We start from the raw sequence: 16,147 nt of genomic DNA on the forward strand, positions 1-16,147 counted from the left end.
TTTACTTATATGTCATTGTGGTTCTTTATTTACTTATATAACTTGGTCTTAACAGTTATAAGCCTCTTAGGTGTCACTGCTAAGAAGCTTTACATAGATTAATCTCCTATAACATCATATAAATGTACCTCTTATAGCAGTAGCATAACATAACTTTTAAGAACCTAGAAAAAAATCAGTGTTTAATTTGCCTAAATTTGTCTAAACATCAGAAAAACACCCCAACCTGCCCATCTGCAGCATCTCCAGCTCGCTCCAATCAGAAAGGAGTCTGCAGAGTCTCCAATAAGAACCAACAGAAGGAGAGAGACTAGATAAGGGGCAGATATGCTTCCCCAGTTCAACATTTTTGTTTTCTGTTATCAAGTTTCACTACTGTTCATACTGTCTGATTGTTTGTCACTATGCTGCTTCTACAGCACTTCCTTACTTCAGTTTTACTGCAAAATTTCCAAAATGTATACAGACTGCCTGTCTGTATACATTCTTGTATATACTTTTTGACTTGCAGCTAAGTAGATTATTAACACAATATCTTAGATTTTTCTTGCCCCTTCCAAAAGTCAGAGAGATTGGTAATCTCAAACCCTCTTTTTTACCTGCAAAATAGCACAACTGACAACAGAGCTGACTTAAGTCACAAGAAATCTTTCTGACCCATCTTCAACCTATGCAACAAGTTCTTTACAGATACATCTCATATAAAACTTCTGATGACAATGATTGTGTGAAGATAACCGGATGCAATCCACATGCAATGTCTTCAGGTTGTGCTTTGCCTTTTAAGCATTGTACAATATATGTTGTCATCAAAATAACAAGCTCTCTGATACAGTCGCTGCAGACGAGTTTCCTCTGAAGGGGGATGGACTTAACCTTAAGATGCGGTTCTCTGCAAGTATCTTAGTGTTGAGCTGCTTGCACACATCAAAACAAGTCAGCTGAGGCATCTGATCATGATGCTGACTTGGATTAAACCAAAGAGCCATGATGTTGAAGAAGAAAATCTTTTTTTTTTTATATAGCCTGGCTCATGCTGGTTGCTGCAAAGGTATCAGCTGTTGCTGTCAAAGATGTTACAAGCAGTAATTTATGGACTATGTCAGGAGTAAACCCTGATCCTTAAGATCTGTCCTGCAGATTTTAGATGCATTCTTGCTTCAACACATCTGATTTACTGGTAACCAGCTATTCATTTGGTTCAGCTGTGTTGCAGTAGGAATGCACATAAAACCTGCACGACAGTAGATCTTAAGGACCATGGTAGGAGATCCCTGTCTATGTGATCCTCATGAGCCAAATATTGGCATTTTCAGTAGCAAAATGTGTTACTATAAAGACCATGACTGGTCTGCAGATATGCAGTCTAAACAGAAAAACCCAGGTATGGACTGTATATATTTCTTTCCAACCAATAATTTCTTAGCTACCGTATCTTGATGTGATCCCACCATACAGTGTCCCAGTTCCATCCATAACCCTGTTTCCAATTCCCCAAATACTCAGGTTTGCTGCTTCTAACATTCACATCTGAGGTCATTATTCAAATAAAGAATTATTCCCTTTTTATTGGTGAAATATGAAGCCTGCGTAGCCAATACTTCTTAAGATATTAATGATGTTTGATTACTGATTACTGATTACATATGACGTATTACATATATTGTCACAAACTGATAAAGTTGGATGTCTAATCAGATTTTACTGGTGGGCTTTTGCTTGAAGGGCTTTTTTATGCAGGGCTTTCCTTTTAATTTATTTTTGCCTCTTATTAGATTCAAACCTGAAATTGACAAACCTTAGGATATTTCTTCATAGCTAGTTTGAAATACTGTGTTTTTCTTCTACTGTCAAAAACTCATGCTGACATTGTGACATTGCACACAATTACACATACACAAACCTATCCGTTTTTCACAATCCTTATGAGCACATAGCAATGACTTCCATTTCTATGGCTGAACCTTGAACACACCCGAAAACCAAGAAAAGAGTTTAAAAATGTGACGAACAAGAAAATATCCTCACTCTTCCCACAATCATCTCACTTTCTGATAGAATACAAAAAAAATCTCCACTCAGCAGCAAGTACAATTATACACATCATCATTTAGGAACATAAGACCAACATGCAGGATCTTTAAGGATTTATTGCTTGATTTCTTGCAAATGGTTGCAAATGGATACTGGTTCAATTTATTCTTAGCATAATATATAGCATTAATATTTGCAGTAGTTCATTGCTCCTTAGTTGTAGGCAAGGGTCTGGTCAATCCAGCTGCGCAGGTAGGACACGCGGGAGTATACTGCTGGGGCATACACATTGCAGTTGGAGGTGCCCCAAGACACAATACCTGTAAGGTACCAGACGCCACTGCTTTCACACACCAGAGGGCCACCAGAGTCACCCTGAAACAACAAAAATAGTTCATAAACGTAAGATCATTGAACTTGCATAGCAGGAATACTTCCTTTGAGCACTATGTTTTCTTTGGCTTTTTGCAGATTGTGGGCTGGCTGATTTCAAAACAGGAAAATGTGTAGCAAGAGCACAGTTGCTGATTCATAAGATAAATTAGGCGCTGATACGGAGAAATGGAAACCAATTTCCTGATAATGTGAAGAACAGGATACTGAATTCAAACTGAAATTTGACACAGGTTGCAAATGTATTTTGCAGATATATTTTAAACATAGAACGATTGTTCAAAACTTATATGTTACTTGAACCATGCTTGGCTATTGAAATGCATGTTACCTGGCAGGAGGAAACTCCAGAGGCACCAGCACAGATCATGACATCAGTAATTCTGTTGTAGCCCCAATAATTTTTGCACTGGTCAGGGCTGAGCAGAGGCAGAGAGGTCTGCTGCAGGTAACGAGGGCTTGCTAAAAACGCAGAAAAAACAACAATCTTTTCAAATCTTTCACATTTTTTTTCTCCCCATGCACTTGTATCATTGTCTTTATTGATGGCTGTAGAAATACATTAGGTTATAATGTAGAGGGGCTCACTTACAAGTTTGTCCAGTTCTACCCCATCCAGTGGTGACACATCTGGTTCCTGAGGGGATGCTGCTGCTGGATGAGAGCAAGCACACTGGAGACACACGGGAGTTGAACTGTGCTGGGGAGGAGAGCCTCAGAAGTGTGATATCATAGTTGAAGGTGTTAGAGTTGTAGTAAGGGTGGGTGATGGCCTTGAAGGGTTAGGAGAAGAGACATTTCATGCAACATTAAATACTTGCAAACCATTATGTAGACAAGAGCTTTCAATAAAAAGATGAAAGTTTCAAGTGCATAACAGTTTTCCTTACCCTAGAGATGGTCTTGACTTGAATGGCCTCGCTGTTGTAGTTCCGATCATGCTCACCAAGGATCACCCGGTGGTATGATGGACTAAGGGTTTGAAAGATCATCTTAATTATAACTTTGCTTTATTAATCTGCTTTCAATAGCTCTAATGTGGGATGTATCTAGAAACTTACGACACACGACAGTGGGCAGCTGTAACAACCCAATACTGGTTGATCAGTGATCCTCCACAGAAGTGAAATCCGCTGCCATCCTGTTTAAAAGACTTCCTCCTTTAGTGATTTTCTTCAAGCATAAAGTTTATGTTTGCCTGTCTCTAAAAGATTTGCTGTATTTGTAAAGACGTAGCCACTTACCTGAAGAGAAACCTGCCAGGGCCATGAACCGGACACAGCATTTTCACCATTTACAATCTTGTTGTATCCACTAACCTGGGGCTTAATGGAAGGCACGCCACACCCTGAAGCCCAAAGTCAAAATACACCATAGCAACATTCTAGTGCCAAACCACATGTTAATGCTGAATCATAACAGTGGAAAATTATTGGATTTTGTGGCCATAATTTTATTTGATATGTAGATTGTCAAATTATGTTAAAATCCAACATTTTCCACCAGACTTCTTTTTTAACTCTAGATAAAAAGCAAAAATGAAGGTTTGGTGGAACTCACCCAGTGTGGAGGCCACAAGTGCAAAACAGCTAATGACCAAGAACATAACTGTGGCCAGACTTTGATTCAAGTCCCTGTCTGGTCACTTTGCATCATGCTGGCATTTATAGGTGTAACTCACACAACTGACCCTGACTTCTGTGAGTAGCCATTAGTTTAAACCCCACCCCAACCTTGTTCGGCCAGTCCCTGCATGAGAAAAGACCACCTGCTGATAAGCAACTTAAATAATCTAAAGGCACATATAAACAAGAAAAACGATACCATAAAATTGTATCTAGTTCGACTAAACACAGCAGAGTTGTGCTTCTTTGCTCCTACCGGAACTTACTCATGTGAAACTAGCCTCTCAGTTTTAAACCACACACATACACAGAGGAAACTCGGTTTATAAAAGCATCCTTCATATGTTCACAGGAACTTTGCTTTGCCACATTTGTAAATACCTTTTGTGATAAAGGATCTTAGATTAAAAAGATAATTGAGTTTTGTGGTGGGCTTACAGGAAGACATTTTGCAAGATTGACGGTAGGGGCATGACATTATATAACTATTTGTTAAATAGAAATTTGTTTTTCTGAGAATTAATTACATACTTAAATGGCAAGAAGGAGGAAAAATTATCAGGGTTGTCAAAGGTGAACTTTATTCATTTGTAGGTATAGAATTACATATCCGAGACTGAAGAAAACCTTTTAAGTTTTAGATTCTAAATGTTATTGTATTTTTTTTTTTTATTGCTTAATGACACAAAGTACTACATTCGCACTAACTGGTATTCTAAGAAGAAACTCAAGCAAAATGAGCTGAACATGAAACTTCCTTGCTACCATTCTACCTGTGGTGCAAACTGACAATCACACCATGACCTTGGTGAAAAAATGTGTCAGCCTCATGCTTCATTGGGAAAAGATAGGTGGTGAAAAATGAGGGATTATGGTACTAATTAAGGTAATACTGGAACAATACCTGTTATAATACGCACAGGGGTTAAAACTGGGTCACCTTTTAGAAGAGTGATGACACCGAACATAACAGAATGGTTCATATAAAATAAAACAGAATAGACAAAATAAATAAAGGTAACAGTAAGTCGGTTTATAAAAGCATCCTTCATATGTTCACAGGAACTTTGTTTTGCCACATCTTTAAATACCTTTTGTGATAAGGGATCTTAGATTGAAAAGATAATTGTGTTAAGTTTTGTGGTGGGCTTACAGGAAGACATTCTGCAAGATTGACGGTAGGGGCATGACATTATATAATGCTACGTTCACACCGGACGCAGCAGGCGTGGCAGAAGCAGCGAGTTTACATGCAAAGTCAATGGTTGATGCGCGTCAAAGTGCAGCAAAAGGTCCCGCAGCGCGTTTTGAGATGGAAAAATTTAACTTTTGCTGCTCAAAGCGCCGCGTCAACCAATCAGAGAAGCTGATCTGGGAGCTGGCCGTGAGACAGACACATCGCTGATGATACAGAGCGCTATGATCACTCCTCTGAAACAGTTTATTGACGCATAAATTAACTTAAAATGCAGAAACCTGCTGGCAAAATATGTTCGCTTTTATTATTCTGGTGCCTGCAGTTTAGATTATTTAGATGAAAAACACCTACCAACCACCGCGGTGAACCGCAAGGAGGCGACCCGGTCAGAGGCTCCTGTTGAAGGGATTCCTACTGTCGGCGCACCACTGTTATGTGGGGGTCTGAGCGACTCTGACAGAAATAATATTGGAAGGCAGGATTGTAATCTGGATGAACTGACTGCATTTATTAAGTTTTCAGGTGGACTTTTTCACTTTAAAACATATTAAAACTACTTTATTCCCACTGATCACAGCAAATATAGCTGCAAGGCAGAGAAAAGATAGTGAAGCTCCACCCAACGCGCGTCAGACCCACTGCGCAGCGAGAGCAGCAAAGCTGCTGCAGCCGCGCGTCAGATCTAAACTGGTACAAGCAGCAAAAATGAAGCAGAAGACGTGATTTTGCTGCTCTTGCTGCGTCCGGTGTGAAAGTAGCATAACTATTTATTAATAAGGAATTTGTTTTTCTGAGAATTTATTATATATTTAAATGACAAGAAAGAGAAAAAATAATCAGGGTTGTCAAAGGTGAACTTTATTCATTGTACAGTAAGTATACAATTACATGTCCAAGACTGAAGAAAACCTTTTAAGTTTTAGATTCTAAATTTTATTGTAATTTTTTTTATTGCATAATGACACAAAGTACTACATTCCCACTAACTGGAAAACAAGTAAATATTTTCAAACATTTAGATTTAAAAACTGAAACCCAACCCTGTTACTTGCTTATGAATTTAACCCCTTTATCTTTCCACCTCCTAAAAAAATCCATTTCTAAAGATTGCTTTTAAGTGATGATTTATTATTAAGCAGGGACTTTATGTCTTTAATTAAATCTTAATATAGATAGAACCATTCTATGTACCTCACTTATGGGTTTGTTTGAAAACGCAGTTAACTAGCAGCATCATGACACTGAAGCAAGTCTGTGGGTCAGGGATAAAATTGTGGAGGCTTTTAGAAAAAGATGAAGCCATCACAGAAACACTATTACTAGCTTCACAAATGTCATAGAGTAATCTTTTATCCATCTGATGGTATTTTAAGATAAAATATTCTTCAATTCTTGCTCTGTATTCTGCTACAAGTCTGGGAATAAGAAACTCAGGCAAGATGAGATGAACATGGAACTTCCTTGCTAACACGCGGTAACACGTGGTGCAAACTGACACTTAATCACACCATGACCTTGGTGAAAAAATATGTCAGCCTCATGCTTCATTGGGGAAAGATAGGTGGTGAAAAATGAGTCAGGATGGTACTAATTGAGGTAATACTGGAACAATACCTGTTATAATATGCAAAGGGATTAAAACTGGGTCACCTTTCAGAAGAGTGATGACACCGACCATAACACAATGGTTCATATAAAATAAAACAGAATGGACAAAAGCTGAATCGTCAGAACAATCACAAAACCTTTTGACATTACTTGCAAAAGGCTTTTAACATTGGCTTGTAATGAACCTGGTTCAGCAAATTCTTAATGAAGGATTCTGATTCGGGGAAGAAAATGGTAGACTTTTACTTCAACTTATTGGTATGTGCTACTTTGTGTTTGTCTATCAAAAAACAACATAACAGTTTTTCAGCCTGTGTTAGAAAGTAAGCAAGTTTAAAGTCTTTTTGTGAGTTACTATCGTTATTGTACGGTGAAATGTTTTTACATTTTTTTAACACTAGCCTTGGAAATCCACTAGACAAAAATTAAATCAGTTTTTATGTGTGGTCGATTTACCCAAAAGACATTGTTAAATGGCAGATGCATGTGGTCAAGCTGGGATGAGTAATCTTTTGAGTCTTTACATTGCTTATATTTAGTCAACCTCCTCAATTGTTGGACCAGAGGAGGAACCAGCTCCAGCTCCCCCAGGGAAGCCACCAGGCATCCCCCCTGGCATTCCTCCTGGCATCCCCCCCTGGTAAAGCTTCGAGATGATGGGGTTGCAGACCTTCTCCAGCTCTTTCTGCTGGTGATCGTACTCCTCCTTCTCAGCCGTCTGTGAAAAAAAAAATCAGGAGGGGATAACTAAGTTGCAAGAGCTGCATCATAGATTGAAGTTGTTAAATGACCATTTCAGCATCTCTGCTATAAGTCTCTGAATACTCAGCTTTCTCAAATGTAAAACTCTAGTTTTGAGTTATCAAAGTCAACATTTAAGGATTATGGATATCTACCTGGTTTCTGTCCAGCCAGGCAATCACTTCATTGCACTTGTCTATGATAGCCTTTTTATCCTCTGGGCTGATCTTGTCTTGCAGCTTCTCGTCCTCCACTGTGCTCTTCATGTTGAAGGCCAGAGACTCAAGAGAATTTTTGGCTGTAATTTTGTCTCTCTGGGCTTCATCTTCAGATCTGAACTGCTCTGCTTCCTGCACCATGCGCTCAATGTCCTCTTTGCTCAGTCGACCTGCAAAAGAATCAAATATGAATCTTGCTTTAGTCCCTTAAAAACATCCTCTTGTGAACAGTTCTTTATTTGCAAAATGTTATACAACCTTTGTCATTGGTGATGGTGATTTTATTCTCCTTCCCAGTGCTTTTGTCGACCGCAGACACATTAAGAATGCCATTAGCATCGATGTCAAAGGTCACCTCGATCTGGGGAACTCCTCTTGGGGCAGGTGGAATGCCGGTCAATTCAAATTTTCCTAAGATATTATTATCTTTGGTCATGGCTCTTTCTCCTTCATAAACCTAAAAACAGATTTTGATGTTAAATTCAATCAATCAATGAATCACTTCAATTCTACGGCACATTGCAACCAAAACGTGTCCTCTTACAGATTTAAATTATTCGGATAATGAAAGCTATAAGACAAAAATAGATAAAAATAACACATATTGAAGTTTTAAACAGGAATGACTGGCTTGTTTAAGGTCTTTCCATAATTTCTTTATTTGATAAAAGCCTGGACTTTGACTTCTACTTCGAAACCTCGAAATATTGTCTAAGTCCTTCAGAGGTGGCTTGACATGCTATATATTATCTATTGATTGTCATTACTAAAAGTAAGTAATTACACATTTTACTACGCATTACTTTAAGTGGGCTGAAGCTTAAGAGGACAAAATAATCAGCCAGACACTCCCCCTAATGTCTGTCTGTTAGAATACGTTGTTCTGTCAATATTGTTTAGTTTTCCCGATCCTATAGCAGCAAGAGCATATGGCAAGCCACACAATATATTTTTGTGTTCTTCTTTTGAAATGATCTAATTAAATAATTTCTTGGTCAACATGTTTCTTGAGAAACATAAGATAAGTATTTGCACTTATTTTGCTTAGCCTTAGTTTTTGGCTTAAAAATAGCTTATAAACCATTTAAAATTATTTCAAATTTAATATCCAGTCTTGAATGCTTTAGATGTCATTCTAGCCTCTTCTTAAACTAACAGGATAAAACAAAGAGAGCAGTCAACTACTAAAATGGTTACACACAGTTCTTACTTTTCTTTACTCTTTATTTCCTCATTTGTTGATAATGGCTGTGATTTGTTGAATCTATCCTGAATGACAGAATTCAATGAATTTGTTTCTGATTTGTTCAGTCTGTTTTTATATTGGACCATGGTATGTTGCTTTTTTAATTCAGTTCATTACATACGTTGGTTCTCACGTTTGACATGGGGTTGGTTTGGATGTTTTTTTCCTCTCAATGACAGACCATCACCTGAAACCTCTTTGCTGTTATTTTCATCATTATTTGATATTGTCTGATCAGATGTTGATGAAAAGGCCAAACAGCACAATTTTTATAACTCTTATTTTTTCTATGATTTACCTGAATAAGAACACCGGGTTGGTTGTCTGAGTAGGTGGTAAAAGTCTGGGTTTGTTTGGTTGGGATAGTAGTGTTCCTTTTGATAAGGACAGTCATCACTCCTCCAGCTGTTTCAATTCCCAGGGAGAGGGGTGTGACGTCCAGCAGCAGCAGGTCCTGTACATTCTCAGACTTATCACCAGCCAGGATGGCAGCCTGTACAGCTGTGGGTTTCCAAATAATGAATTCATGATTACAAAAAACGTTTTTATTTGCACCCATTTACAATTGAACAAGAGATACTGTGATACATTTTATTGAGACCTACCTGCCCCGTAAGCAACGGCCTCATCAGGATTGATGCTCTTGTTTAAGTCACGACCATTAAACAAGTCTTGCAGAAGCTTTTGGATCTTTGGAATACGTGTGGAGCCACCCACTAGAACAATATCATGGATCTGGCCTTTATCCATCTTGGCATCCCTCAGGGCCTTTTCCACAGGCTCAAGGGTTCCTCGGAACAGGTCTGCATTGAGCTCTTCAAAACGAGCCCTGGTGATTGAGGTGTAGAAATCTGTTCCCTCATACAGTGAGTCAATCTCAATGCTGGCCTGGGTGCTGCTGGAGAGGGTGCGCTTGGCTCGCTCACACGCTGTACGCAGACGACGTACAGCTCGCTTGTTGTTGATGATGTCCTTTTTGAATTTGCGTTTGAACTCTGCAATAAAGTGGTTAACCATGCGGTTGTCAAAGTCCTCCCCTCCCAAATGTGTGTCCCCCGCTGTGGCCTTGACCTCAAAGATGCCATCCTCAATAGTCAGGATTGAGACATCAAAAGTTCCACCTCCAAGGTCAAAGATGAGGACATTACGCTCACCCCCAACCTTAGGAAAATGGATGAAAATTCATAAAAAAGAAGCACATAAAAAAACAAGACATTAGCATTTTAGCTGCTTGGTTGTTGGATACCTTTTTGTCCAATCCATATGCAATGGCAGCAGCTGTGGGTTCATTGATGATTCGAAGCACATTGAGACCAGAGATGGTTCCTGCATCCTTGGTGGCTTGACGCTGAGAGTCACTGAAGTAAGCTGGGACTGTGATGACAGCATTGGTCACAGGCTAAATAGAAAAATCAGTAATTGAAAAACTTATTCCGTGCTTAGTTTTTTTTTTCTCACTGCAAGTCTTGTTGTTGAATTTAGCTTTAGCTGTAATAAGTGCATTAAGCGCATACCTTGCCAAGATAAGCTTCAGAAATCTCCTTCATTTTGGTTAAAACCATGGAAGAAATCTCCTCAGGATAGAAGGTCTTGATCTCCCCCTTGTATTCAACCTCTACCTTAGGTTTTGAGGAGTCATTTATAACCTTGAAGGGCCAGTGTTTCATGTCAGATTGCACCACAGGATCGTCAAACTTGCGACCAATTAGGCGCTTAGCATCTGTAGTTTATTCAACAACAATACAAGAGAAGCTTCACTTTGTGTAAATACATGAAATAGCAGCCTTTTCTCATTTCAAACAAACTGATTTATAAAAATTGAGATGTGAAATTTCTCTAATCCCTCTGATTGTGGGTTTTGCATAATGTTTACCAAATACTGTGTTGGTTGGATTCATGGCCACTTGGTTCTTCGCAGCATCTCCAATAAGCCTCTCTGTGTCAGTGAAGGCCACATAACTTGGTGTGGTCCTGTTTCCTTGGTCATTAGCAATGATCTCCACTTTGCCATGCTGGAAGATCCCCACACATGAATATGTGGTACCGAGATCAATGCCCACTGCTGGTCCTTTAGACATCTTTGAAGGACAAAATAGGGAACATTTAGTATTACTGCTCAAACCTCACAATAATGGATGTGGGGTTTAACACTCCAAGTTATTGTGTGGAGTCTTTTTTTTTTTTTTTTGTACTTAGGTCTTAAGAATCATTGTAGTATCATAAAAAAATGAATGTACTCTGTAAATCAGTAGAATACCAGATATTTTGATCAGTAATTCTGTTGACTTGCCGGATTTCTTATTTAAGTTTTGCTTTCTGCATTTTTCAGTCTGGTGCCTGTTTAATTTTGGATAAATACATTTTTCTTTAGTGTAATTGACCTTTTCGAGGACACCAACTGACATAAGTATTTAATCACAAACAAAGGGACTTTACAATTCTCATGTTGAATTCTTGTTGTTTTGCTGCTGTTAATAGTTATTTGCTCGAGGTCTTAGATTTTCTGTTATCTCCTGCTTCTCTTTGTTCTTTTTGGAATGCTACAGGGTCTAGAATGAAAAAAGCAGAAACGATTCCAAATCTCCCAAAAACTTAAAAGAACATTTATCCAAAACCAGAAGCTCTGGACTATTGAGTTACATGGAAGAAGAGCAAACAAATACATGAAATGTGCAGTACACTGTGTACACCGATGACTAATACTTCCTTTTTTATATGGTTAATACAAGAAGTAGCACAGAAGCACAAGTAAAGTGGTGTGCTTGTGCACCACTTGTCCACTTGTGCAACAAATCCACTTATTTAATATGCTGTTGTGGTCTAAATGTGTTCTCTTTTTTACTGTATTTGCATGCACAGTATGGATAGATTAACCCACTGTTTTGAATAGCCTGTCATACCTTTCTCCTCTTATTAAACTCGCATGGATGCTGCCTTTATCTACACCTTACTAGAGAATTTCATGAAAAAAAATGTATTTAGGGCTTCTTTGCTATAAAGTTCCAAATCCCAGCAAAGAGTATTCTTCCCAGAGGGCTTGTCCATGTACAGTAGACAACAATTCTTTTCTACCAGGCAGTGGTGAAAGCTAATTATGGTTAAGCCAAAAGTTTTGGTATAGAAACCTGTCTGAACAGCAAAAATATGAGCTGGCTTATGTAGTTAAAACCCCCACTAAAATGATCGATGCCTAAGGTCTTCAGTCCATCTGTCACTCTATGGTAAGTTAGTGCTAAAGACTGCACAAGCAACTCTTATTGGTGCAAGTCACAATCTACATTGTGAGTATGAGCTGTTTTCTCTAAGCAGGAGATGCGTCCTGGAGAATTATAGATTAAATCCATTTAAAAATTGCTTTGTCCAATTTTCATTAAATAATCAATTGTTCAGAAGATGTGTATTTGCACATAATTGTCATTCAGCGAGTTTGAACCAACTGTCTTTTACTGTTTATATTTGTTGATTAAGTATATATACTGTTCTGTTCTATTATTGAGCCACCAATATCGCTTTTATACTAATCTTACAATAAACTATTTTTGTTATTCATGTATATTCCAAAAATTAAACAGTTGGGCTAAACATTTCAATGTTCTTTTGAGCAAAAAAACAAAAAAAAAGCAACAAAAAAACCCCATAAGAAATCCATTGCCTTATGGTTTTTGTAGCTTGCTTATTTCTTTAAAGTATAATTCTTATATATTATGTGTCAGAGACTCAGAGGGCTGCACCCATCCAAATGAGGACCATTTTTAGAACAGAAAAATGTCAGGGTGTCATGTGGAAACCAGCGGTAAAAAAAAAAAAATTGCCTAACTGAATTTGCCAGGTTCAGTTTTATTTTCTTTTGTAAACTGCAGTTTGAAGGCATGGAGTCACAACATGTTATTGAATTAAAAGTTGTGTAACACAGAGCAGAAAGAAATGCTGACATAATGATTCTATGACTCGCCGACAGACCCACAACCAAAATTTCTTGTCTGTAAACAAAACTGATTTTTGTTGCATAACTTTACATTTTCTCTGACGTTCATTTTGATTGTTGTCATGCCATTGCTTGACAGAGATCATGCAAACAGGCCTTATTTCAGTACCTTTTACCTTACCTGCAGGCTTTCAAAGCAGTAAGCAAGACAAATTATAAAGCAAGAGCAAAAGAACAATGCCTCCTATATATGCAGTTACCTTGTGAAGTTCAAGGAGTGCGTTTACTGAATTAAGGTGGAACTTTATTTACAACACGGCCCTCTGAGCTCCTCTTCGCACCTTCTTCTCCTGGCAGGCAGCTTGCGAGTGTCCCTGCTCACACATGTTTATAAAGGTTAGTCCAGACAGTGCCCACTGTGGGTGTCAGATGACCCAACCAAGGAAAGTTCTAGGCCCATGTTTCTGCTAACTGGCAGGGTTTACTTGAATGAAAGCTCGCTATTCTTATCTCTGCAGAAGTTTGTAAAGTTAGAGGGGGGTACCAAACCAAGAAAATATTAAAATTGCAGGGCTTTTTGTAAAAGATGCAATCAACTAACTGTTGCCATTTTCAACTTGATGGGAAATTTTGTTTAAAAGCAGCCTATTCTTTAAAGACAGACAGCTAATCTAAGTCATGTTTCAGCTCACATGCAGGCAGGAAAGTGAATGGAGTACAGCATTTCTAATTAAGTTTTTTTTGTAAATGCTTTTACAAGTATCAGTGATTCTAAGTAAAAAAAAAACCCAAAACAAATTAAAACATATTGTGACAGCACCAAAGTTTCACAATTTTCATAATTGTTTTTCATAATGTCCCAAATTAGTTGTAATTCAATTCAAAGTCATCTCTTTGTGTGCTTTTTCAATTTTGTTATGTTCAGTTTACGTTTTGAGAACATTATTTTTGGTTGTAGTTTTTCCATGTTAGGTTCTAAATGCTTTTTTGAGAATTTTTGTATTTTACTGTTGAAGTCCTTGATATGTTCACATTATTAGGTCTCTTTTTGGGCTTTCTAGTGAATTCTTGAGTCATTTTAGTTTACTTTTGTTTAAGATCTCTCATGATGTCTCATTTGTTAGGATATTTTAGTAGCTTTGCTCTAGTTCAAACAGGATTTCCTGGCTTCATCTGTTCTGCAACTGATTCAGCAAACAACTGCGGATTGTCTAAAAGCCTAAATACTCAATACCTAACCACACCTCTTAATTTAAGGAGCTACTTTCACATTCTCTAAATGTACAACTATTAACCTACACGGTAATATCGTGTTTACCATTATTTGGATGTACGACTTTTTTTTTACTATTAACACTTAAATCACCATTCGTACTCTACCTTACTTCAAGTTCTACCCTCTTTACACATAACCAGTAAAACAACCAAAGTGAAATCCACTTAAATACTTTTGTCTATAACTTATATTATACATAATTTTTATTTGATGTCATATTCTATTAATTGCTATTAAGAAAGTATTTATAGCCGATTTCAGATTAACATTAAAAGGTAAAAAGTGTGTCTTTGTTTTTTGCACTGAAGTTGATCTTGAGAACTTTTTAAGGCTAATAAAGGCCTGGTTTTGTCAAACAAACAAATAAGAATCAGTTAGTTCTCAATTTAGATTTTTTGGCTATGATTGTGGAAACAGTCAAGGAATCTGGCTGATGTTAAAGCGCTCATTGGGCAAAGTATGTTAAAACTCTAAGTCCAAGAGCTAATTTTTAAAACCATGTTCAAATAGTATGTGACTAAAATGAGCAGAACAGTGGGCCTGAATAACTTTGAGTGTCAACCTTCAGTAATAATGAAGATCATAAAACATGAAAGAAATGGATGGAGAATATGCAAATGTGAATACCATTCATCAACACATCGGGCCTCTTTGGGGTTTGGCCCCTCAGGGGCCGGGCTCTGGATGTTCTCTTCTGCCCTTCTTTGCTGGGTGCGGCCATCCCTATGTCTGTCCTCCTTATGTTCCAGTTATCTGGGGTACCTCTGGATAATGGGGCTCGCATTGCCTCTTTTACTTTCCAGGACCCTGTAGGGCGAGTCCGGGGCAGCCCATACCTGCTATAAAGCATATTTTCCTTCTTAAGAAGCTGTGTAAATCCTTTATACACGAGCATGCCCATGCATACAAACCACAGGAGTTAGGTTCCAGGTGTTCACAGATACACACTAATATGAAATACTTAGCTGCAGCTACAGATATATACTACCCTGAATAATGTTGTGTAATCACCATAGGTTTTGCCTTCGACACTAAATAGTTTTTCAAGAATAGAGACTCTGACTTAGCAATTTATTTATTTTTTTACCCATTTTATATAACATTTAGCAGTCTAATGACAGGGGGGAACACTGAAAAAATATTGCAACAATTTTGGCATTTACTCAATCATCTTTAGTTACTTTAACCCAATAGTTACACGTTAGCATGGTAGGACATAAAACAATCATGTTAAAGTAACCAAATATGACTAAGTATATGCCAAATCCGATTGCATTATTTTTTTTCAGTGAAGAAACTGCTCTGGAATCTGCTGGACCTGCATCGGATGCTTCAAACCCTCTTCCCTGAGGGCAGCAGGGAGAACACTCCATGGTGGGGGTGTGAGGGGTCATTGATGATGTTACGGGCTCAGGACACGCAGCGCTGGGATGAAATGTCTTTAATGGAGGGAAGAGGAGCCCTGATGATCTTCTCTGCTGTTCGTTCCACTATTCTCACCTTCTTCCAGTCTGAGGCGCTGCAGCCTCCACACCACACAGTGAGACAGCTGGTCAGAATGCTCTCTATGGTGCTTCTGTAGAAGATGGTGAGGATGGGTGGGGACAGGTGGGCTCTCCTCATCCTCTGCAAGAAGTCCAAGCGCTTTTGTGCCCTTTTGATCAGTGAGGGGGTGTTTACAGTCCAGGTGAGGGTGTCTGTGATGTGCACCAACAGAATTTTTGCTGCTGACAACCTCTACAGCTGAGCTGTTGGTGACCAGTGGAGCGTGGTTAGGCCGGTTCTTCCTGAAGTCCAAGATGATCTCCTCCTTCGTCTTCTGCACATTCAGAATCAGGCTGTTATCTTTGCATCAGTCCACTATCTGCTCCTCCTCCTCTCTG

The 16,147-nt window shown here is 38.4% G+C and overlaps 2 protein-coding genes across 2 annotated transcripts; both read right to left on the reverse strand.

The window, feature by feature from the left end:
• Positions 1-2,130: 2,130 nt before the first annotated feature.
• On the reverse strand, positions 2,131-4,143 carry LOC119775527 (chymotrypsin-like protease CTRL-1). Its single transcript, XM_038273533.1, has 7 exons — positions 3,988-4,143; positions 3,672-3,775; positions 3,489-3,568; positions 3,318-3,399; positions 3,020-3,200; positions 2,759-2,889; positions 2,131-2,409 (listed from the first exon to the last, which is right to left on the reverse strand). Exons 1-7 carry the CDS (start codon positions 4,031-4,033, stop codon positions 2,248-2,250), a joined length of 786 nt encoding a protein of 261 aa, XP_038129461.1. The 5' UTR covers positions 4,034-4,143; the 3' UTR covers positions 2,131-2,247.
• Positions 4,144-6,086: 1,943 nt separating this feature from the next.
• On the reverse strand, positions 6,087-13,403 carry hsc70 (heat shock cognate 70). The gene is made up of 9 exons (XM_038273540.1): positions 13,249-13,403; positions 10,937-11,141; positions 10,578-10,783; positions 10,310-10,462; positions 9,669-10,224; positions 9,362-9,564; positions 8,076-8,274; positions 7,755-7,987; positions 6,087-7,576 (listed from the first exon to the last, which is right to left on the reverse strand). The coding sequence occupies exons 2-9, from the start codon at positions 11,139-11,141 to the stop codon at positions 7,394-7,396; spliced, it is 1,938 nt and encodes a 645-aa protein (XP_038129468.1). The 5' UTR covers positions 13,249-13,403; the 3' UTR covers positions 6,087-7,393.
• Positions 13,404-16,147: the final 2,744 nt, after the last annotated feature.

This window comes from Cyprinodon tularosa, unplaced genomic scaffold, assembly GCF_016077235.1.
Source record: "Cyprinodon tularosa strain WSP-4 unplaced genomic scaffold, ASM1607723v1 ctg876, whole genome shotgun sequence".
Taxonomy (NCBI): Eukaryota; Metazoa; Chordata; class Actinopteri; order Cyprinodontiformes; family Cyprinodontidae; genus Cyprinodon; species Cyprinodon tularosa.